Source organism: Triturus cristatus, chromosome 9 (genome assembly GCF_964204655.1).
Source record: "Triturus cristatus chromosome 9, aTriCri1.1, whole genome shotgun sequence".
Taxonomy (NCBI): domain Eukaryota; kingdom Metazoa; phylum Chordata; class Amphibia; order Caudata; family Salamandridae; genus Triturus; species Triturus cristatus.
The window spans coordinates 150,233,507-150,258,444 of record NC_140592.1 but is presented as its reverse complement, the minus strand read 5'-3'; the positions used below and the strand labels follow the sequence as shown (position 1 = coordinate 150,258,444).

General features: G+C 46.1%; 1 protein-coding gene across 2 annotated transcripts in view; it reads left to right on the top strand.

Annotated features, from left to right (window-relative positions):
* The first annotated feature begins 1,982 nt into the window (after positions 1 to 1,982).
* BICD2 (BICD cargo adaptor 2) overlaps positions 1,983 to 24,938 on the top strand; it is a 299,787-nt gene continuing 276,831 nt past the window's right edge. For both annotated transcript variants that reach the window (XM_085624598.1, XM_085624597.1), the window contains exon 1: positions 1,983 to 2,514. In XM_085624598.1, coding sequence (XP_085480724.1) covers positions 2,266 to 2,514 — 249 coding nt within the window. In that variant the 5' untranslated portion in view covers positions 1,983 to 2,265. The remainder of the gene's footprint in view (positions 2,515 to 24,938) is intronic.

Sequence of the window (24,938 nt, the reverse complement as noted above, 5' to 3'; positions counted from 1 at the left end):
ATTGTGCCACCTTACCATAAAAAACCCTGTAGGAGGCACTGATTTCTCAGTACAAGCTGCCAAGCACTGGAACTCACTTCAAGGCAGCATTAGGAGCACCCAGGAGCACATACACTTCTGAAGACAGTTGAAAACGTGGCTATTTCCTAGATAAGTGCACCACATGCAAACAGGCAAAACAGCCCAGAAAACAGTCACACCCTCAAGCACAACCCTCAGCTTACAACCCATGAATTTCCAGAAACTCAACCAGCGAACTGCTTTCACTATGCCAGTAAGTAAAAAAGGGTTGACCTATGGGTCGTCGTGACATTATAAAGTTATGTACTTCCATATATAACTGTCATGCCCCACAATCAAACTAAAACCATGATATGCAGTGGTCAGCAACAAATTGTAACTTATACCTATTACATTTATAATAATACATATCTGCTATGAGGGTCGTCCATCACCAGCACAGCACAGCCAAAAAAACAAAAATCACCAAATGAACAGGCTTGGAATAACTGAAGAGACCTGTCGGACATTGCTGGAGAGTTTTGGGGGACTTTAATATAGTCAATTCAGTGCAGGTCCTAAATATCTGTACAATCTGACCTCTTCTTTACATCTCACATAGACAGTCAGATATGGGATGATAGTAAAAATAATCTAATCACAAAAGGGGGGCTCCACTTTATATGTGGAGAGGGGAACAAGAGGCATGGGGTTCTAGGAGCTAGCAGCCTCCAATACTGAATATTATATATAAATGATAGTAAAAATGACCCCCCCTACAGATCTCGCCACTTCTCTCTCCCTCTAATGATGCCAGCTTAGGACGACAACTATAACCAAAATCTTGGATTGGACAACCCAGTGTAGAAACCAGCAAATGAAATGCCACAAAAGAACCTGCAAAGCTGTTCAAAGATAACAGCATACTGAAAACCATAAAACTGTGCATCTGTTTTTCTCACTTCATCATTCAATACACTGATACGTGTTGCATTCACATAACACAATAACCGCACCTCAGTGGTCATCACGCACAACATGGAAACCCTGTCCACAGAGGATCAAAACAAAAACAAGATCCTTCCAGCCACACACCCTATACAGTGTAGTGTGCTACTGATATAGGCAAGCGCTCCAGCGCCCCACAATGGGGTAATAAGCGCTAAATAAATGCTGCAATGCAATACATACCTACTTACATACTACTAAAGTTTTAGCAGTGCAGGAGTGGGTTTGTATTTGTGGAAGCACTTGTACTACAATAAAACAGTGCTTTATTGGCATGACTAAGGTAGAAGTATTGCCATTGTTTAGTTCGTTATTAATATGTATTTGAATCTGAGACATCATTCATACATTATCAATTGGTGGAGAGAAAAAGGGAATAAAAAAGGGGCACTGGTTATTTGCTATGTAATTTAGTTGATCCGTAGAATGTGGCTAGTTGCTTGCCGCAGCTTCTGCACTAATCGTTTGCACAGTATTCATTTTGTATGGCGTCTCTCAGTGGTCACCTAGTATGATTAGTAAGTTTTGCTAGTTAGCTTTTAAACGTTTTGGCTTACTTTCAAAGTCTGAGGTCACTCCTTATTTTGGAGTGCATAAAAAACGTGTCTTATCGTCTGTACGTTTCATGTTACATGAGGCGAGAGCGGTTTATCTGAATTTTGAAAGCAGTAATATTCCAACTGTGACTTTCAGAAAGCGCGCTCGCAGTTTGGGGAATCAGTTTGAATCAGTGCAAAGGGCTGTGGCAATGACTAGGCCCTGCCTCCAGGGGTCAGAATTAACAGAGGAAGCCGCTGTAGCTATGACTTGCCCGCTGAGCATTCCTCCAAGAGGGCCGGGCTGTCTTGCCTCCGTACCCGAGACGTGTGCTCCATGGGACATGTAGTCTCTTGAACTGCGCGCTCAGCGCTGAGTCGCGCTTTGGGGACCGCATCTCCCAGGGCGCACCGCGGGCTGTTTCATAGCCTTGGAATGACTTCACTGCGGTCTGCCCTGGCACTGGCAGACAGTCCCTGTCTCAGCAGTGCGGGGGTGTGAGATGGCAGCGGGACGGCAGTGAGGGGCTCGGAAGCTGCTGCGCTGAGGGTCCTGCGTGTTCATGGCAGGCTGCAGCCGGGAGGGGACGCCGCGCTGCTGAGCATCCGAAGGCTGCGTGACCCCGGCATCCCCTCCTCCGGCTTCAGGCGGTAGCAGCGCCTCCTCCTCCCCCCTGTCGTGGGCTGCCCTTCCCGGGCAGCGGAGCCTCTCTACCCCGGCATGTCGGCTGTCCTGGCTGCGGTGGAGGAGGAGGAGTACCAGCGCCTGGTCCTGCAGGCGAGCGCGGACTGGCTGCGCGCCGAGGTGAAGAGGCTCTTCCAGGAGCTGGGCGAGACCAGCCGGGAGAAGATCCAGGCGGCGGAGTACGGGCTGGCGGTGCTGGACGAGAAGCAGCAGCTCAAGCAGCAGTATGACGAGCTGGAGCTGGAGTACGAGACCGTCCGGCAGGAGATGGAGCAGCTCAAGGAGGTGGGTGCAGCCCGGCGCGCTGTCACTGCATGCACTGCAGCGCGCGGGGTTCTGTTTCTGCAGTCCAGATCTCTCTCTGCGGCGATCTGTCACTGCGGTCCGGAGAGATCGGGCTCTATACCCCCTTGAGGTCTGTCTAAGCACCCCGGGGAGATCTCCCACTGTATCCCTGTCTAAGCACCCCAGGGAGATTTGCCACTGTAGCCCGGGGAGAAGTGACACTGTAGCCAGGGAGATCTGCCGCTTTGGCCCTGGGAGATCTGAGACTGTACCATAAGGCCACCTGTAATCCTTTGCGCTGACGGCCAGGGAGATCTGATTCGTCCGTGCATGCACTGAAATTCTGGGACTTTTCTCACTCTGCGCAATACATATCAGAGACGATCTGTCGCCATGCGTTGCAGCGCAAGTAATGGCACTGCATACCCTGGAGCTCCGGGAAATCTATCACTTTATTATGGTCTGTGGTTCTGTGAGATGTTTCAATGCATGCACTGCAGCTCGGGTCGTTTATACTTTGCGGTCTACAGTTCTGTGAGATATGTCACTGCACGTACTGCAGCGGAGGGGTACCTAGCGCATGCTATAGGTTCATGAGATCTGGCACTATGCGCTGCTGCGAAGATGTGTCACGGCGTACACTGCAACTCATGGAGATTCATCCCTGCATTCACTGAAGTTCGGGACGATCTGTCGCTTTTTGTGCTGCAGTGCAAGTCAGAGCGGCCAGGGAAACTGGCTAAGCATCCTTGTGATATATGTCACTGTATGCGAGCTATGTCGCCGCATGTACTGCAGTTCACGTGAGTTCACAGAAGCTCTGGCTGTTCTGTCACTTGGCCTTGCAATTCAATGAGAATTGGCACTTTATGTACTGCAGTGTTTCTTCCTGGATTACAGTACAGGAATCGTTGTCACTGCATGTATAGCAACTTTGAAAAAGGGTAACTGCATGCACTGGAGCTCGGGACATGTTCTGCTTCTTGAGATGTGTCACTGCAGCCACTGGAGCTCTGTAAGATGTCACTGTATATACCACGACTCAGGTAAACCTTTCTCTGCATGTGCTGCAGCACAGTGAGTTATTCCACTGCAGCTTGATGAGAGTACTACCTACAGGCAGTGTCATCTTAAGCAACCTGTCATTATATACACTGCAGTTCATGGGCTTCTGAACTGAGTATTGCAGCTCAGATAGTTCTCGCACTGCATGCACACTACTACTAATGGTGCTGCCGACTGCAGTGATGTACTGCACCTCATTGATGTGTAAGTGCATGCACTGCATCTCAGGGACTTCTGTAATCTCCCTGCAGCAGAACTGAGACGGGGTGCTGTCACCACATGTGCTGAGAGGTTGGAGTTACCGCTGCAGTTCTGGGGCATGCAGCTGCAAATATCGGAGCCATTCGCCTCCTCTGCATGTATCACTGCATGGAAACACTGCGTTATTGTAGCAGTAAACCTCCATGGAATCTTAAACACTTACTAGGGCTGTGCTTTGGTTAAATGTGATCAAACGTTCCAGCGGTGTGATTCCAACACATCTGTCATTGCACGTGACCACTGCACCTCCGAAAGTTCTGACAGCGCATCAATAGTGCAACTCGAGGAGGTCTGATGCGTGCAAGCAGTGTAACTCCGACAGATCCGATGCCACACACAGGCCCGTGAATTACAGGGCAACTGACCGCGTTGCATATGTTAGCAGAAGAAAGCAGCGCAGTTTAAAGAATGCAAGGCGCACATGACTCGAGGGAGGCCCGCATGGGGTGGGATGCGGACCAAGCAGTGGGGTTGTGGGTACAGCTTTAAAAGCCGAAGCGCAGGGAAGCATCCGGCTGCTGCGGGTCACGTAGGTGAGCGGCTGCAGCCGGAGAGGTTTGCCGCAGTTTCAGGAGGTGAAAAAAGAGGTGGGAGGATTGGAGGAAGTAGGGAGGAGTCACCGCTGCATGGAACCGCTGCAGCCCCAGGAGGTGGGAGGAAGTCAGAAGGTCCTGCAACAGCATGGAACCGCTGCAGCCCTAGGAGGTGGGAGGAAGTCAGGAGGTCCTGCAGCTGCATGGAACCTCTGCAGACCCAGGAGGTGGGAGGAAGTCAGGAGGTCCTGCAGCTGCATGGAACCTCTGCAGACCCAGGAGGTGGGAGTACGTCAGGCGGGCCTGCAGCTGCATGGAGCTGCTGCAGCTCAAGGAGGTGGAAAAAAGTCAGAAGGTCCTGCAGCAGCATGGAACCGCTGCAGCCCTAGGAGGAAGTCAGGAGGTCCTGCAGCAGCATGGAACCGCTGCAGCCCTAGGAGGTGGGAGGAAGTCAGGCGTCCCTGCAGCTGCATGGAACCTCTGCAGCCCTAGGAGGTGGGAGGAAGACAGGCGGGCCTGCAGCTGCATGGAGCTGCTGCAGCTCAAGGAGGTGGAAAAAAGTTAGAAGGTCCTGCAGCAGCATGGAACCGCTGCAGCCCTAGGAGGTGGGAGGAAGTCAGGAGGTCCTGCAACAGCATGGAACCGCTGCAGCCCTAGGAGGTGGGAGGAAGTCAGGAGGTCCTGCAGCTGCATGGAACCTCTGCAGACCCAGGAGGTGGGAGGAAGTCAGGAGGTCCTGCAGCTGCATGGAACCTCTGCAGACCCAGGAGGTGGGAGGAAGTCAGGCGGGCCTGCAGCTGCAGAGAGCTGCTGTAGCTCAAGGAGGTGGAAAAAAGTCAGAAGGTCCTGCAGCAGCATGGAACCGCTGCAGCCCTAGGAGGAAGTCAGGAGGTCCTGCAGCAGCATGGAACCGCTGCAGCCCTAGGAGGTGGTAGGAAGTTAGGCGGCCCTGCAGCTGCATGGAACCTCTGCAGCCCTAGGAGGTGGGAGGAAGACAGGCGGGCCTGCAGCTGCATGGAGCTGCTGCAGCTCAAGGAAGTAGAAAAAAGTTAGAAGGTCCTGCAGCAGCATGGAACCGCTGCAGCCCTAGGAGTTGGGAGGAAATCAGGCGGCCCTGTAGCTGCATGGATTTGCTGCAGACCCAGGAGGTGGGAGGAAGACAGGTGGGCCTGCAGCTTCATGGAACCATTCCAGCTCATGGAGGTGGGAAGAAGTCAGGCGGTGCTGCAGCTTCATGGAACTACTGCCACCCTAGGATGCGGGAGGAAGTTGGGCGGTGATGTTGCTTCATGGAAACGCTGCAGCCCTGGGAGGTGGGAGGAAATATTGCGGTGCTGCAGCTACATGGAACCTCTGCAACCCTTGGAGGTGGAAGGAAATCAGGCGGGCCTGCAGCTACATGAAACAGCTGAAGTCCTAGGAGGTGGGAGGAAGTCAGGCGGTGCTGCAGCTTCATAGAAACGCTGCAGCCCTAGGAGGTGGGTGGTAGGAACTAAGGCGGGCCTGCAGCTGCATGGAAACGCTGCAGCTCTAGGAGGTGGGAGGAAGTCAGGCGGGCCTGTAGCTTCATGGAACTGCTGCAGCCCTAGGTGGTAGGAGGAAGTCAGGTGGGCCTGCAGCTACATTGAACAGCTGAAGTCTTAGGAGGTGGGAGGAAGTCAGGCGATGCTGCAGCTGCATGGAACCGCTGCAGGTCAAGGAAGCCGTAATCGAGGGGGATGAAGTAGGTGAAGGTGGCGATTACAGCCTCTTGTGTCCACTCCAGTTCGATGACATAGGGCTAACGTGGGTGACCAGTGCTGAACGTTATATAGGTGACAATATTCGGACCAGGTCTCTTATTGTGTCAGATGTGAATAAGGCTACTGACTTTTCAGTGTATGCTGTGTGGGAGGACTACTGCTGTATAGTGAGTAAATGGTAGCAGGAGCTGCAGAGCAGCATATCTGTCAAGAAGCCCTTTGTCTTGTCTGACACATTCCATAAGTATTGTATTTTAATCTAGTGGTTACTTTGCATTCTGGGACTTGTGGTTGCAAGTGCTTATACGCCCCGGTTTTCCAGGTTCACGACAGACAGTAGGCCTGGTTGACGGTGCTCAACATGACTCGTTTCCTGGGACTGAGAGGCGGGCGCAGTGCCCCTTAGGATAAGTTGATAATTTTGTCTACATTCAACTGACAGGACTGCAGACATTCATTACAATGCAGTGTAGCTTTCAGGTTACTTGGTGTTTCAGTGACATGGCAACTGAAGTGAACGCTGGCTGGTCTGTTATTGTTAATTAATGCCGTTTGTGAGTTTTCTACTTGTTTATAAATATTTCTGGAGGGAACGGCTATTCTACACGGTGGCATACATTTGCTGGCTAATAGAAGAGTCTGTACAAAGGCCCCCTGCAATCTGACCCAAGGGGTGCTGTGTACCCAGCCACTAGGATGTGGGTACTCAGTTTTGCTGGAAGGGCACAACAGTACCAGCAAGCTGAACTGACAGCTCTGTACCGAGCCTGCGCAGTCGAGCTGCGATTACTGTGATTTGCCAGAGTGGCAGCACTGCGGTCCTGACGTCCTAGTCGGCGTAGCGTTGGAATTCACAGACGTGACAAGTAGCGCGCGGTTTGCGCAATCCCTTCACGCAAACGTGCTTGGTACGCAGCTAAACCTTTGACAGCTTGCGTAGCCTCGCTATTCTCAGAAAGAGCACGCAGACAGCGCGGCACGCTCTGCCCTTCTGAAGAGGACATCTGGCTCGGTTCACGATGCTGTCAGATGGACAGGGGGAGGGGAGGAAGCCCTCCTCCTTCAGAGATGCTGAGCTTGCTGCAATGACCGTGAGGCCCGTGGGAGGATCGTTTTCTCCTCCGTTGACGTAAGCCCGCGACGGTCCACTGTTTCACCTCATTGAATCACCAAAGTAGAGACAGATGCAGTGTCAAAGCCCCGTGATGTTACAAATAAATTCATGCATTCCAGGTGACGCCCGCAGTGTTCTACCAAACGGGACGTCTGTGAAATGTTTGATGATTAACTGAAAACTTGACCTCTATTGCACCCACTAAATATTTTGAGGGGCGGGGTCTAATGTCTTTTACAACGGAATCTTTTTGTGACTGTCCTTCTGAAGCGTCCATTGTTTGCTCAGTGAATTTTTTTAAATCTGAAAATAAACTTGTTTGCCTTGAACTTACTGATCTTTGCGGGCCACAAAATAGTATTGTTGGTGCAAATTAAGGGATTACTCATGATAATATAGACGATCGGAAATGTTTGGGAACTATCTACTATCATAGTAATACTTTAATACAAATGTATTTCACATTTAAGCATTTTTAGTCCGTGGTTTCGTAACTTTATATGCACCACTGACATACCCAATTACAAGATGTGAATGGTCACCCTTTAAATTGGCAGTAAATATTTTTTTTAGGCATGTGTTGTAGCAGTGGCCTAGATTGTAAGAACAGTGGTGGGCGTTTTACAGAAAACATTTTTTTTTATTGCTGCAGCAAGTAGATTTCTCACACGAGGTGCTCTGCATACGTTTGTGCAGTCTAGACATTTTTGGATTGACTCTGTATTACATAACTCAAAATGGGGGAGGTGCGATATGTGTACTTGGTCAGCGCACTGGACAGTATTACAATATAGGATCACATTTGCACAGGTTCCACACTATGTTCCTCCTATGCTACGGTACAATTTGAGTTTTAAGGATATAAATCTATTTAACCATATTCATATGACATTTGGCCAAGTGCCGAAGGCGGATTAGAACCCAGGTCTCTGGGGTCTAAGGTCAGCAGGTTACTTGGCCACTAGACTAAATCTGCTCCCTCAGAGTTGGATAGTTCTCTCCTTTGTTTGTGCTATATATATTTACTAGTTTATTCTTTCTTGCACGTTTGAGCCCAGAAAAGGCACTGCTCAGCAGGGGAAAGGTTGTACCTAGTGGGGTCACAAAGCAAAGTTATGTTTTTAATCTAATCGAAAATTGCCATTTTCAGTTACATTTCTTGAAAGAATAAACTATCTGTTATTATGTATTTTACTGTTTTACTCATTAAAATGTCAGTGTGGAGAATGTACAGTTCGCAGGATTAGAATCATAGTTAAACATAGAAAACATCTTTCATGGCATTTCTTTGGGGACCCATGTCTTATGACATTTGCTTGCACCTGAGTGAAATATAACAGATCTCCGAGTTAAGCTAGTTGAATGGAAGAGATTGGCCCAGATGGGCTGCATTTGAATTCAGCCACGTAGCCAGCATCCACCAGTCGCACTTGCCATATTTGTATTTGGATTGTGTTACTTTTGATAAGGGGTGGTTGCTGGCTCGTGGGCTTTGAGCGAAGGGGCCAATAAGATTCCAAGAAACTCTCAGCAAGCCAGTGACTTCCCTGTACATTTAATAATGCTCATTGATCAGAGCTTTGCTTGCCACATCATGATGACCGCAGACATCCGTTAGAAGACTTGTGGCCATTGAGTAGCCACAGCCTAAATCATTGTTTCAGTCCAGCAAAGTCATTTGTAAGGTCAACTAGTACTACACTTGGCCATGCATCCAATTGTCCGTCTTTGATGATTCTAGCCGTGTAGGCATGTATGTATTGTTGGTTAAAAAGGTTTGTAGCATACTGTCCTGATATTGCTTCACTGTTTGTTTTCAGGTGAGGCAACCCACTTTGTGTTGCAGGGCATCAGTTTATTTACATTTTTGTAAACAAACCCATGCCGATTCATCATGCAGTGTGGGGTTGGCTGTCATAGAACATGAAACTTGCCTACTGCTCTCTCAGTGTTTGAAACATTCTGTGAAAATGTTACTAAGTGTGAACTTCGGATACCCCTCCCACACCCCCTGCCCCCGTATTGTATGGGTTTGTGGCACAGACCAATTTGCTATGTTGATGAGATAGGAACCCATATCCTTGTGCCCTGCCTTCCTTAATTCAGTACACTTTAAAAACTCTTTGAGTAATAACGAAGCGGAAAATGACACTCAAGTTTGTTGATTCACACAGCGTTTTAGTAGTTACATTTTTTTTTAATCTTCGACTTTGGAATCAGAGCACTACGTGGTTGCGAAAGTGGCATCTGTGTGTTTCTTAAAATACATCTGTTTGTGTACCATGTTATGTTCAGCGCTCTTCACAGCAGACGCCAATTTTTCAATATATATATGAAACCTGAAAATGTATTCTATGTTTAGGTATTCTGTGCTATTGGATTTTAATTGTCTGTGTATCACAGCAGTCTGCTTCTAAATGCAGATTAGCAGTTGGTTTCCTAAATTGAAGATATCGGTATGTGTGCTGTATGAATCGCTCTAGCCTGAGATTATACTGGGCAGATCTTCAATGACTGATGCTAGCCAAGTGGTGCACTGTTGTTTAAGCTGTTGGAGTCAGTGAGGGTAATGCAGTCAAATCATAGCTAGGAACAGCCTCCCTGTGCCTTATTAAGTGACTTTCGCAGTGCCATCTTTTTGTTCTTGTTTGTTTCGCTCAGCGTGTTTCTGATATTATCTCTTAAAGACTTAGTGCGCCTGCACCCACTACTTTTTTGGGTTCGATTGAGAAGGACCCGGGAGCTTCATAACTATGCAGCAGCTCTAGAAGAACTTATTCTGCTTAATACAGGTAATAAGATCAAGTGGTTGTGCAATCTGAGGCAGATGGTTGTGCAATTGGGATTGAGTGAATCATGAACGAGCCAAACACCGCCCCCCAAGTTAGTGATCAAGAAGTTGTATTGGGACTGGGTCCAGGAGGAGGCCACATGTAGAGGTGTAGGGGGTCCTCTCACTGAGCGGTTCCTGGAGTTCAAATGGACAAGGAAACTTGAACCTTTCCTTGACTTCATAGGGAAACCCCTGGATAGATCACTCTACCTAAAAGTCAGGCTCGGGACTCTTCCGGTGAACGACTTCACCTCCGGGTGGAACAACTTGGGTGGTCCAATGAAAGCTTGCCCTGGTTGTGCAGCCCCTAACGAGTCTGCGGCGCATTTCCTCTTTGCCTGTCCAGCATATAGGGTTGCCAGGAAGATATGGTTAAAGCCAGTATGCAAGGGGCTGGGTCTCAGATGTCACAAAATGGCCCTGCGGGTTCTTTGCACCGACACGACCTCTACTGCTATGGTGTGTGGAGTAGCTAAATACTTGGGTAGTGCATGGCAGACACACATGAGGAGGGCTAAGTCCCTCCCCCACTCCACCTAATTGCTAGAGGGTTTCCTGGTAGGATCTTCCCATGGTTCCTGGTATCTGTTTTTATTGTATATTTTATTAAATTAGAACTTGTGTAGTATGTGATGTTGTATGTATTTAAGGATTGGCGGGTTCTTGTTTTTGTCCTTTTTGTACTGTATAAATTGCATACTTTTATGATGGAATTTTTTTATCGAATAAAGTATATCAACAACAATATTATCATTGCAGCCTTTGAAACGTAACCCAACTAAAGATGGCGGTCTGGACAGCGTGGGAGAAACCAATATTCCCCTTTCATTTTTGTGTACAAAGTCTCAAATAACAGCCCAGAGACCCTGTCTAGTGATATATTGATTTTGTCCAGCCCCTCGGGCAGGAAAGAACAGGTGTCCTCCAAAACATCAGTAACAACTTTGCAAACGAAGATTCATATTTCAAAATAATGTTTGTTGATTCAACATGGACCCGTCGCGTCAAGCTGTGTCCTCTTCTTAGTATTTTTGGGTTATAAATTGTACACTTAGTAGCACCCATAGTTTTGTACCTGTCATGCCATTGGCTCTTGATTGCAAAATATATTTTTAAAGAAATACTTTCTTATTTAGTATTTTGTTACTCTTCAAAATACTTAAAGGGAAAGTCTCCTGGTACTTTATTTTATACAAATAGGCAGCACCACTCAGTGTGACCTCCCCTATCCTCATTAATCTAAAAATGTTGGTTTGGGGGTGGAGTAATCTAACTTCATTTGATGTTATATCTCTTCAGATCCTGGCACTCCATGCGCCCAATTAAACATATTTAATGCTTGTAAGAGGACCTCTGACACAGCATCTTTCAGCAGGCTGAGCCCTCGCATTAAACACATGAGAGAGAAAGAGGCAGATTTAGGGCAAGGGACATTGACACTATGACACATTGATGACCCTACTGCCCTCTCCACACATACAATGTGTGGTGAAATGCTGCTCTGATATTCTAGAGGGATTCTCCAGCAGTTCTCAGAAGCATATGGATTTCAGGGGAACCCTGACTGATCAGGAGCAGGTTACCCTCAAAGTTAAACACACATTTTCCCTCCACGGGGCCAGCATTTTTATTATCAAAATTTGCAGCTCGTCAAGTGAGGTGGACAGTTTCATGGTAAAAAAAACAATGTGCCAGGGAAGAGTGACTTTAAGAAATAAAAAATTCAATGTTAATATACCTGTGAAAATCTTGATAGTTTTAAGCCTCCCTAGAAATAATTGATTTCTCACTACCAAATAAACTTGCAGCCAGACGGGGTCGCTCCCCCAATTTATGTAGGTAAGTCGTAATCAGTGGGATAAAAGGCTGCCTCCTCATCGATGTTATTCCGCTGTAGTGTCTGAATGCCACTGTCCACAAACAGAAGAGCTTCAATTTTATGGTGAAAAAAAGTTCCTGGTATGTGGACATCTGCGCTCAGATAAGTTTCTGCAAATGAAATAAATTACAAAGTGTTAAGCTAAGTTCAAATGAACATGTTTTATAATAAAACACAACACATCCAGAAGCCTAAAAGTTTGACGTGCATTTAATGCATAAGTAGGCAATTTGCAAGCAAAATAATAGGCGACTATTGTCATTTCAGTGGACCGTAGCTCCCACCCAGAATCTAGTGGGAGCATATAACGCTAAACTCTATATGATTTATACTCTCTTTATTCATTCTTCTCTCAATGAAAGTTAATGCGCTAAGCGCCATGAGACCTTCCCCGGTGATATGTGCGCTCAACAAGAACATTTGACATTGACAAGTCTTGGATACATGCTAGAAACTGTTACGTCGGACAAAACTTATTAATGCGTCCATTGCTTAGTGATAATACCATTACTCCTAGACCTATTCCCTCGCCTTCCTCCTTAACCAATGAGGCCCCTTGCCTCCTTTAGACCCCTCCCTCTTCTAATAAAAACTTCTTCTACCCCCTCCTCGTCCTGTACGTAAAGAAGCCAAACCAGACACTCAGTTGTACCGTACTGGGAGGGCAAGAGGGACCTTGAAGGAAGGAGAGGGAGTAATGCAGTTATCGGTAAGTAATGGATACATTACCTCCTGTCCCTCCCGAAATATAAACTGACAACTGAGTAAAAAAAAAAACAAAGGTCCCAAAGTACACACGCAAATTTCTGCACTGTTTGCCTTTTGCACAAAACTTGTTGCCTTCTGAATCCTTTTTAATTAATTTTAAATCGCCAAACCTTTTGAACTTGCTGCTAGAATATTGTGTGTGCTGCTTTTAACTGAATCGGACTGCTGATATTAATTCTGTTCCTGTTTCCCCGTGCTGCCACAGAGAGACACATTTTTTTTGGTAGTACGCTCTTTAGTCTTTTGGCGGCCGGGGCTATTTCAATGCACGCTGCGCGGACGCGCCGCTGGCGTGCCTAAGGCTAGCCCGTCTGCATCCCGGAAGCGGTCAGCGCCAGCCATGCTGCCCGCCGAGGCCCAGAACAGGACGTTAGACTTTGCTATACTGGGGACGCTTTACAGGCCCTTACACCTGCCCCGCACAAGGTAGTTGGGATGTTCATGTCCACAATAACAAGGTGTGCCCGATTTGTGACTTTAGCCTGGGCTTGGAACCTGTTACTGAGGAGCAAGTATGCATTCCTTCTAGTAGACCTTTAAGGGCTCCCCCATTGCTGTAGCCTTGATCGATGTCCGCTCCCTTAGGAAACGCCACTTGGAGGTATTTAATCTCCTCGATGACGGATTGCTAGATCTACTGTTTATCACAGAGTCTTGGCTAGACTCTTCGTCAGACCCCGTCGTCACCCCTGCCACGCATGAGGGATACAAGATTGTTAGAGCAGACCGCCCAGAAGGGGGGTCGGTGTGGCAATCTTTTATAAAGACAAGTGGGATTTACGCCGGGGGGATGTCGCCATATGGGGAGGCGGGGAAGTTCTTGATTTTAGTATTAGTTTCTCAGACCACTTTACTGTGGGGGATTCGCTGATCTACAGGCCTCCCGGTCCGGTGAGTCCCTTTATCCAGGCCTGTGGGGGTGCCATGGTGTCTAGGGCACTGAGATTTTCGAACCATATTCTATTAGGCAATCTAAATATTCATCTTGATCAAGTTGATGCTGGGGATTCGTGTGAATTCCTGGATACTCTCTATTTGGCCCAACTGGTCCAGCGGGTTGGGCTCCCCACCCATCAGGCTGGCCATATACTGGACCTAATTTGCAGCAACTTCCGTATTTCGATCAGAGACCCATGTCCGGTTTCCTGGTCAGATTATTTTATCACATATTTCTCATGGGACGTGATGAATGCTGAGCCTATAGTACGTTCGTTCTGCAAACCTGCCTTTAGCAGAATTGTCCCCGGTGCATTCAAGCAAGCTTTGGAAACCTCAAGACCTACTCTCTTGGGTGACCTTGTAGATCGACTCGATGGTTTTTCCAGCTGGATCTCCAAGACAGTTAACGTACTTGCTCTACAGTGCTGTCCTAAACTGTCCAGGGAATCCCCTTCCAAACCCTGGTTCAGTCCCGAGCTTAAAGCTCTTAAACACGAATGTAAGATCCTTGAGCGAGCGTGGCGCCGCAGTGACTACTGTTCGGTTTGCTAAGTTGCAGCTTAGAATCAAACAGAAGGTCTATTATGAGGCCTTAGCAGCTGCCAAAAGGCAATTCTATTCTAGCCGAATTGACTCTGTCAAAAACAACGTGAAATCATTTTTTGGTATTGTCCAGAGCTTTATGTCTCCCTCGGCCCAAACAAGTGTGTCAACACCCTCGGAAACCTGGTGCAATACTCTATCGAATTTTTCTTGGATGAAATCCGCACTATTCAGGCGGATTTCTCCCACAATGATAATGGGACCGTGGTATTTGGCCTGCCTCCACTTCCCAGTGCTGAACATTGCCTGGATGTGTTTAAAATGGTGGACCTGCAGGACTCTCTTAAAATCATTAGAAGCCTAAAATCTAGCTCACCCTCTGATCCTTGCCTTGCTAGACTGCTTGCTGCAGCAGCAGAAACAATCCATGTTGAGGTGAACAGTATCATTAACCTATCTCTCCAGACAGCCAGTGTCCCAGCAGCCTGGAAACAGGCCAGGAAACAACACTAGATCCCCTCAACCCAGGAAATTACCGACCCATTTCCCTCTTGCTTGGTCTGGCTAAAGTGTGCGAGAAGGTTGTCAAGTTCAAGTTCAAGTTTATTTTATTATGATAAGGAACTCTTTATGAGGTCCACATAAAACAACATATACATGCAAAACAAAAAATACATAATACATTATTCCATCACAATTACTCGAGACATCTTAATACAGGTCCAAAAAACATTTAAAAAAGTTGTACAGTTTAAAAGCAAACATTTCATTAGGAGGATTAATCAAGGCTGCCTTAAATGAAGAAGCAGATAATATGTTGAGTTGTAAGCAAATTGGTCTTAACCATCTACGCCTGCAAGACATCAGTGCAGAACAAACAAACATGACATGATCTAAGTCCTGATCATACAATTGACAAAGATCACAGCATGCCGAATGACCATACCAGCTGGCATGTAGAGCTTTCAGGGGAAGCAAATTATGTCTTAATAAGAACACAAGGCGCCTGACGCCATGGGAAATGTTCCAAAACATATACGATTGAGCTTTCCGCAGGGTATAAGAATCAATAACAGGCGTACCACCTCTTTTCGCTAAACAGAAGTCTCTATCCTGACAAAACCCCAATTCCCAAGAGGCTGACTTCAGAACAGTTTTTAATGGATGAGAGGATAATAAAAATAAAGTCTCCTCATCCAATTTCAATTGCAACACGGCAAATCTGAAGTTTTTTACAATCAGGGAGAAATCATTAAAAGATCCTAGTAATTCATTTTTTATAAGATCTCTTAAGGTATTAGGTTCACCTTTAGATAGAGCTACTACCCAACGTATTATACTTGCCAGACCTTGAACCCAACTGCTACGTAAACCCAATTCCTGTCTCAGAGAAGCAGTCGAATTTGCTGTACCTACAGACATTAAACTGCGTAAAATTTTCCCTTCCACAGGGTTTAAAAAACTCCACTTTTTTACATCAATTAACTCAATTCCGTATAACAGGGAGGCCGGAACTTTCGCTCTGAAAACATCTAAAAGAATAGAAAAATGCCTTCTACCTGTGGCTTTATACAGGGAAACTAAACTCTTTCCCTGACAAATAGCCTTCCGAGAGTTATTGTCAATGTGTAGTTTGTCACTTAAATTATAAGTGACAATTTTACCTAGGAAGGTGTATGATTTCACACATTCCAGTTTTTTTCCCCCCCACAACCCATGGATAATTAAGGCATTTAGACTTCTTTCTACCAGAAAAGCAAATCACTTTGCTTTTTGCCGTATTTATTGATAGGAAATGACTTTCCGCAAATTCAGAGAGTGCTTGCAACCGATTGTTCAGGCCCTTTGGGGTGAGATCCAAAATTAGGATATCGTCTGCATACATAAGGCATGCAATTGGAACACCACCCAAGGACGGGGCAATACCGGCGCAAGCGGAAAGTGTGACGGGTAAATCAACCGTATACAAGGAAAATAGCAATGGAGCCAAAAGGCAACCTTGCTTCAACCCATTGGAAGTGGGAATTAATTTAGATACACCACGTTCACCTCCAAGTAGAACTCTGCACCAGGTGTCAGAGTAAAGGGCGCGAATTAACTTGATCAGGAATGGGGGCATACCTAAGTTAAATAACTTTCTCCACAGCAAAATTCTATCTACTTTATCAAAGGCGGTGGAGAAGTCAATAAAGGCGCCATATACCTGACCACCACGGATTTTCACATATTTTTCATTAATAACTTGCAATGCAGTCAGGTTGTCTAAAGTTCCATGATTTTGTCTAAAACCTGTTTGCTCCATGGGAAGAATTTTATGTTCAGATACCCATTGATTCATTAAAGTAAGCACACATTTTGCGAAAACCTTACCAATGGCATCAAGCAGAGCGATTTGACGGTAATTTTGCGGTAGATCTCTTGCCCCTTTTTTATATAAAGGGACAATAATACTTCCTTTCCAGGAGGGGGGGACTGTTCCATTAGAAAAACAAAATTTAAACACTGGAAAGAGTATTTTACTCCAAAGTTCACTCTGGTGTTTTAATACTGAAATTGGGATTTTATCAGGGCCCATCGCACCAGAGGAACGCATATTCTTAATGGCATATTCAATTTCCTTTTCCGTTGGACAGTTAAGTATACGTGAGACATTATCAGATTCGACATTAAAAACTTGAGAATTATTATTACTGTACAACTTCTCGATATAAAGAACCCACACCTGTTCCTCAATGGCAATAGGCGTAGGACTGGCTCTAGTACCACAGCCTTTGCCAATTAAGGACCAGAATGTCTTGGCTTGGCCATTATAAGAAGCTTCCCTCAGTTGAATCCAGAGGGCATCTTCCTTAGAACGTTTTAAACGGGCCTTAAGTCTAACTCTCCTTCTTTTTAAGATAAACAACTTAGACTTAGCTTCTTGAGTAAAGAATAAAAATTGTCCCCTTACCACTTTGTTTATTTCTCTATTTAAAGCCCGTAGAGGATGAGGGACTACGAGGGATTGTTTCACACCTGGTTTCTTTTTTGCGCTAGCGGTTACAGAATCTAAAAAATTGAAAAAACTTAAAAGCACTCTCCCTTCCCAGAGGGGTAAATTCTCAACAGTAAAATACAAAAGAGGCACTACATTTTCAATAGTACAAGGGTTCCAAAAACATTTCCCAGAGCTGGAATCAAAATTCACAAGATCTGTATCCAGACTCCACGGATCCACTTTCTGAAGATTAACAGAGACAGAAAGCATCAATGCATTATGGTCACTAAGAATAGACTCAATGACCTTCATATCCTTTAGTAGGTGAAAACCGGAATAATCTACCATGATAAAATCAATAATAGATTTTCCCTTATTAGATTTACGAGTATAAGCTGCCGGGGTGTCAGACGGAAGCCTCCCGTTTACTATTAAGCATTCAACTTTAAGTAAACCATCTAAGATAAGTTTACCTCTTTTGTTAGTTTTAATTTTAGACGGAAACTGGGCAGGAGGAATATTCAGAGACTCTTCCAATTGAATATTTCTAAACAACTCCAACCCACAGGTAGATATATTACAATTTAGGTCCCCAAACATTAACACATGCGGAGTTGGGGAGACATCTAACGCTTTAGTTAAAAAAGTGAACACATTTTTTAAACCAGTATTAAAACTACAATTGGGGGGAATATAAATATTAACCACAATCAACAATCTATTAGGGCAATCCTCAAATACATCTTTTAGGGTTATTGCTTGAAACAGTTTCCCTGGATCTAAATAGTGTGAATAGTTCCATTGCAATCTGTTAGATAACAAGCATGCTAACCCTCCCTTAGCATGACCTCTTCTAGTGCTGGTTGCATTGTATTCCAAAACAAAATAGTCTTTTTCCAAAGCTAATCTTCCTTCAACCCAGGTTTCTTGCAAACAAATTATATCTGCCTTTTGAGAATGCAAGAAACCCAATTTCTCCTTATAATCCTTGAATCCGGCAGTGTTCCATGAGATAAATTTCAGCTCTCTGTTAAAAATTGGAAGGTTGTTTAGAACAGGGAGCGGATTTACTCGCTAGAACTCCAGGTAACCAACTCCATTTAAATTGGTCATCCTTCCCTGTCTGCTTAAGGGGAGCGTTTTTGTATGAAACTAGCCTTTCATTCCTAGCCACACAAATTTTTAGGTCCTCTGATCTAAGATTAGACCAATCCGGCAACAGCACACCCGTATTAGAGGGAAGTGATAGTGAAGAATTGGCAAGAATCCTTTGAGTACATTTTTCCCCAAAGTGTGGCATGACATCTATCCCTCTAACTTGAAATTCCTCTGCCCACTGTAGAACAAGATTTAACACAACTTTCGAATGGAATTTCACCCTTGTTGATCTTATTGGTTTCCCCACGAAGGAGTTAAGGAGAAATACAACATCTAAGTCAGACGTTTGAATTAATTTCAAACTTTCAATCTCATTAAAACAGATCAATAGGGCAGATCTATTTAAAATTAAATCTGGTTCAAACAAGGGAGAAAAATCAAGATATAAAGTATCCACACTTATTTTTTCTTTTGGGAGAATAACTGACATTGAAGGTGGAACCTGAAAGGGTCTTGCTGAAGGATTTAGGGAATTAGGGGACGGGATGACGGAAGAGGTGTTAACCTTAGAAATAACTTGGCAAGATCCTGCTTTAACATTACAATAAGCTGAAAAAGGATTGGCGGAAGGGTGGGAAACCTTGGGGAAGAAAGAATTGGTAAAGCTTATAGGACCTAAACCAGAGACAGGGGCGTCTTCTTTAGGCGAGACAACCCTAGCTTCTACATGAGAGGTAGGGGACTGCTCCACCTGCGGGGAATCTTCTGAACTTAATTCAGCATTCTTATCAAAAAGAAGTTTCCTCTGTCTTTTTTTAGCGAATCTTCGAATGGGTTTCCTCTTCTTCATTCTAATCTTTTTGTGTTTCAGGGGACTCACTTTTCCCAACAATCCCGTATTTACTTTGGGAATCTCCTCTTCTTTGCTAGATGGCAAGGAGAATATCGGAAAAAGAGATGGAATTACGGATTTGGGAATGAGAGGAGATGTTGCTATTACCTCTATCTTGTCACTCATTGGAGCTATACAATTAGCGCCAGCCGAAACCACTTTGGCAGGATTGGGGACAGCAGGAAGAGCTACAAGCTTCTTTTCCTTATCACCCTCTATCAAAGGAGCAGATTGAGCTGAATCCAAAACTGCCGAAGCGGGAGGAGTGCCTATTTTTGGGGGCACCAATGGAGAAGCCGATGGTATGGGAAGATCTGACACTAACTCATTTTTACTTAGCAAGAGAACTTGCAAAATTTGCGTTACAGTGTCAAAAATACATTCCGAACCTCCCACAAATTTTTCGAGCAAACTCAAAATCGAAGAAAGAATTGATTCCAAAGAGGACAAAGAATTAGAAATTAGCCTCCCATTAATGTTTGGAGAGCCCTCAGCTAAATTGTTCAACACTGGACCAGAACAAGATGTAAAGTTTAATTGAGAAAGGGAAAAATCTAGTTTATTCGAAGGAGTGCTTCTTAGAGGACCGGTACTTGAAATAGTTATTGCTTCCTCTAAAGGCACGCCTTTACGGTTCCCCTGTAATGATCCCACCCGCGCCCTATGAGCTGTTAAATCAATGTCGGGCAGTGTAAAATCGTTCCCTACTACAGGGGATTTAACTAACGCGACTGACAAAGGATCAGTATTCACTGAAACTTTAGGAACATCCATTAGGGCAACTTGGGAGGGGACAATTTTATCATTATTTGACGCCGAAGGCGAGCCCCTTAGTACTTCGGGACTAACTAAAATAGGCAAAGATTGACTGGCAACCATGCTTAAGCTAGAGGAAACATCAATGACCCCATTAACAGGCACCGAATCGTTAGACCCTGGGATTTCATTCGGGGGCTGCAGATCAGTGGGTTTATCTTTCCCTTTGTCCCAAAAATTGAAAAGCTGACATTGACCTTTCAATTGCATGGAAGTTGCAATTTTGTTCCGAAGGGGGTTAGATTTGGTTTTAGACCCTGATCTCCCCACAATCACTCGCCCAGAGCGTAGTTTTTTAGCCGTCATGAGGCTATATTAAACGGGGAGTAAGAATCAATTAAAACAATTGTAGAATAAAACAACTCAAAATCCTAAAAGACAATACAATTTATAAAAGCAGTGTCACACAGGTTTAATACCGGAGAACCAAGGGAGGGGGCCCAGCCCAGCCTTCTGCAGCCTCTGACGGCCTCAGACGGTCCCGCCCTTGTCCCGGGCTTCTCCCGGCGCGCTCCCGCGCGCTCCCGCGTTGCGGTATCACAAGGGAGGGTTATAGCCGCGCTGAGGCGGGGGAGGAGCCAGCAGGGAGAGCGGGTCAGCTGCTGGTGATGCCGAGGGTCAGGCGCTCCTGGGACTTGAAGTCCTCACCTGACCACGCTCGCAGCCCTGCCCACACCACCGCCACAGAGGCTCTGTCTGAAGTTAGAACTCACAGTCACAGCGCACTTCCAGCAGCGCTAAACAAAGACCCAGAGGCGAAGCGAAACCCGCGATGCGGGTTCCACAAGGAGTTGATCGAAGGAAGAGCAGCTCCAGCGTACTCGCAGTCCGAAGCTCCCTCTTCAGTCTACACAGGTGACAGGTAAGGAAACCAGCAATGAAACTGACGCGCTGATTTTAGCCGCGCTGAGGCGGGGGAGGAGCCAGCAGGGAGAGCGGGTCAGCTGCTGGTGATGCCGAGGGTCAGGCGCTCCTGGGACTTGAAGTCCTCGCCTGACCACGCTCGCAGCCCTGCCCACACCACCGCCACAGAGGCTCTGTCTGAAGTTAGAACTCACAGTCACAGCGCACTTCCAGCAGCGCTAAACAAAGACCCAGAGGCGAAGCGGGACCCGCGAAGCGGGTTCCGCGAGGAGTTGATCGAAGGAAGAGCAGCTCCAGCGTACTCGCAGTCCGAAGCTCCCTCTTCAGTCTACACAGGTGACAGGTAAGGAAACCACCTTCCTCACAGTTCCTGACACACCGTTTGTGTTCCAGTGTCGGGTGTAGCTGGCGTCTGCCTTCCCGGAAGGAAAAAAAAAGAAGGTTGTCAATAATCAGCTCACCGAGTTCATAGAGAGAGAGAGGGTATTTTGCATCCTGCACAGTCAGGGTTCCGGGCTGCCCACAGCACCGAATCGGTCCTGGTGGAGGTCGTGTAGGTCATTTGGGAGTGTCTGGACACCAGCGGGAGGGCAGTACTGATCCTGCTGGACCTGTCGGCGGCGTTTGACACGGTACCGCACTCTCTTCTCCTCTCACGACTCGCTGAGATAGGTGTGTCAGGTACTGCCTGGAATTGGCTCAGATCCTTCTTAGAAGATCGGGCCCAGCAGATTTGGATGCCTCCGTCCTCCTCCTCTTTACACTCCGTGACCACGGGAGTGCCCCAGGGGTCATGTCTTATCCCCCTTCTCTTTAATATCTACGTGACACGCTTAGTCTACCTGGCCGAGAGTTTAGGGGCCAAGGTGATGGCTTACGCCGATGATACCCAGCTGCTATTCATTTGGGACAATAATGATGAGTCTGTCTTCTCGGTTCATCACTGCCTCTCATCCATTTTTAAATGGTTAGCAGCTGCGCAGCTAAAGTGTAACGAGGAGAAGTCCGAAATTCTCCTCTTTGGGAAATTCCCTCCCAACTTCCGAGAATCCCTTTGGCCTCCTGAACTCCCAGTGCCAACCTCTGTAGGGAAGCCCGCCACGAATCTGGGGGTATGGTTTGATGAGTCTCTCTTTCTCACATCATATTACGAAGCTGGCCGTTACTTGTTTCGGCCTCCTCAAAACCTTGAAGACGTTTTTCCCTCTCCTTCCCCAGGCAGCGAGAGAAACGGTCACCTGTGCTCTCATTTTGTCCCGGCTAGATTATGCCAATGCACTATACATTGGTATTCCGGGCTACCTGCTGAAAAAGCTGCAGGTGGTCCAAAATGCGACAGCCAGACTTCTTCTGGGTATCTCTGCCAGGAACAGCGTGCGACACCATTTTCACTCACTGCATTGGTTCCCGGTTGTGGAACGGGGGAAGTTTAAATCATTGGTCTTGGCTCACCGAGCTTTACATGGGCTTGGCCCACTTTATGTACAAAAACGCTTCTCTAGGTACCATCTAGACAGCTGCGCTCCACGTCCCTCCGTTTTGCGCAGGTTCCTCGATTTAAATACCAGAGGTTTAGAGGCAGCTCATTGACAAGGAAGGACCACTGCTGCTTGGAACGCACTGCCCTTTGCCCTACACAATATTCAGGATTCAGCCGTATTCAAGAAAAACTTGAAAATATATCTCTTCGCTTAAACAGACACTTTCCCCCTTGGTTGGTTTTGCGCCGGGACATTTGTGAGTATCCGTGCGCGCTATAAATCAAAATAACATAACATAACATAATTACTCCCACAGCGAGACTCGTACCTTCGTCCCAAAGGGGTATGCAAAGCTATGGGCAAGTGTCTGCTTCACTGGGCAACAGCCCCGAGCTGGTGCTTAAAAACTGTGGTAGACGATAGGAGGAATATGCTCCTGCCGGCACCAGGCAATAATATGGGAAAACCTTACTGCATGCTGTGGCTGCAACATCCCAAGATCACCTGTGACGATTGCCAGCCACAAGGGAAAGGCAGCACAGAAAGCGAACCAGCATATACCTGCTGGCGTTCTACTTTCAAATACCTCAGACCATCCAGTGTGGCATGAGAGTACCAACAACATATAAACCCCATTGGGGCACATATATCAAATGCAGCCCAAAAATCAAATGAAAGAAAACTTGGAACAAACCTGATTCTTCTGCCACAACAGATCCAAAATTCTCCTGTGACTCGTCCTGCCTAACCAAGGCACCGCACCGAAAGCGCAGCCCCAGCCACCACAGGGAGGCCGGGCCCCGTCACAGCACCTGCTGACAGCGCACCTTCCCCGCCATACCAAGGGAACCAGGAACACGCCTTCAAGCCGGGAGACCACCACCCAGAGCTCTGCTCCGACCAGGGATTGTGTCACTGAAGCCCCCCAGGTTCCGCAATGGAGGGAAAGTCATCCATAGAACCGGAAGGTAAGTCTCCTTGGAGACAAAAAAGAACAGGACGAGGAGGCAGTGGGGGGAGTTTTCATTAGAAGAGGGAGGGGTCTTTTGGAGGCAAGGGGTTTCATTGGAAGGAAGGCGAGGGAGGGACGGGAGGTAATGAGCAGAAGGCAAGATGTTCCTCCTAAAATAAATTGAGAAGTCATTGAAAACAGGATATTAAAGTACAAACAAAGGCAATGTGCAACACTAAATAAAATGGCTTCCAGGACTCAGAAATACATATACTATGAAACATATTAAAGTTAATATGCCCTTCAGATTAATATGAAAAATGATATTGATATTTAGTCATAAATCGTATTAGTGCATTTTAAGGCATGTGTGTACATTGGCTCTTTCATAATAAAGCATTAATATCAAGGCATGGAGTGTTTATTTCTGCTTTCTTATTGTGAACTACGGTTCCAAAGATGATGTTTGATAGTCCGCACTCTCACTGTCACTCTCGTAACCAGCATTCCCTTGAAGACAAGAATCTCAGCCTGACTGCATTGCTTCACCTTCATTCTGATGTACCTTGTCGCAAGAAGTGGTATCCGAGCTATGTCCACTGAAACAAAAGTGCAGGATTGATTAGTGGTACTCATTAGCAAGCAGTCTAAGTTGTAAAGATAATACTGTGTTGTGGGACAAATTCTTATTTACTTTTCACCTTATTGCCACAAAAGTCTTAAGTTAACAAAGTTTCATTGTAGTCCATTTATTAGGCCTGGCGTTAGTCAAGACCTTTTCATTTTTATAAAATGGTATGTATAATATACTTTCATAGAAAGGCTTTCAGGCTGTCTTTCTTCTTCAGCCATGGTTCGTTATTGTGCCATTCATATTTTTGCTTCCGGCCCTCACAGCATATAGCATAGGTCGGTTAGTAAGCTTCAGTCACTGGCTAAGATCACTGTGAGGTACAGCATTCCACCCTATCACAGGGGGCATCAACGTGCATAAAGCAGTGCTCCTTCTCTCAAGCGTCCGGGACTACGATGACAAAACAATGTGTGTTTTTTAAGAGTCAATATTGTCATGACAGAACAAAAGAAGATTTGGCAAAGCCGACAAGCAGACCTCAGACCTGTTGGCTGTGCCAGTGCTTGTTATTTATGTTGATAATTGCTGTCCATTAAGTCCTTTCCTCAGCACCCAATGATGTCCAAGTGCAGTCCTACTACTTTTGCAGGGATTCTGCTTTGGAGCAAAACTATGCTTGGGACCATGGAACATCAGCTTGGAGGGATTGAGGCCTTCTACTACCTCCGTATCCGTGAGTCCGGGTCCGACTAGCTATAGTGCCTCACTTGCCCTCCTAACCTTACCATAGAAACAAGCAAATTGGCTCCCCCAGAACACATCACTCTCGACCCTCTTAGGGATCGTGGTAACAGGACACACCCTTTCTCTCTCTCACTCGTACTTGTCCACATAAGATAAACAAGAGATACAAAGTAAGTTTAGAATATTTATTAAACTATGATGCTCTGAAATGCAGTATACGTGCCAGAATTAGAAATGAAATGCATAATAAAAATACTGTTAGCATGATCAATAATCTATATACCATGAAAAGTGCTGTCATTGTATAAGACATACTAATCTAAACCCCCTCCCCTGCGACTAAAGCTAA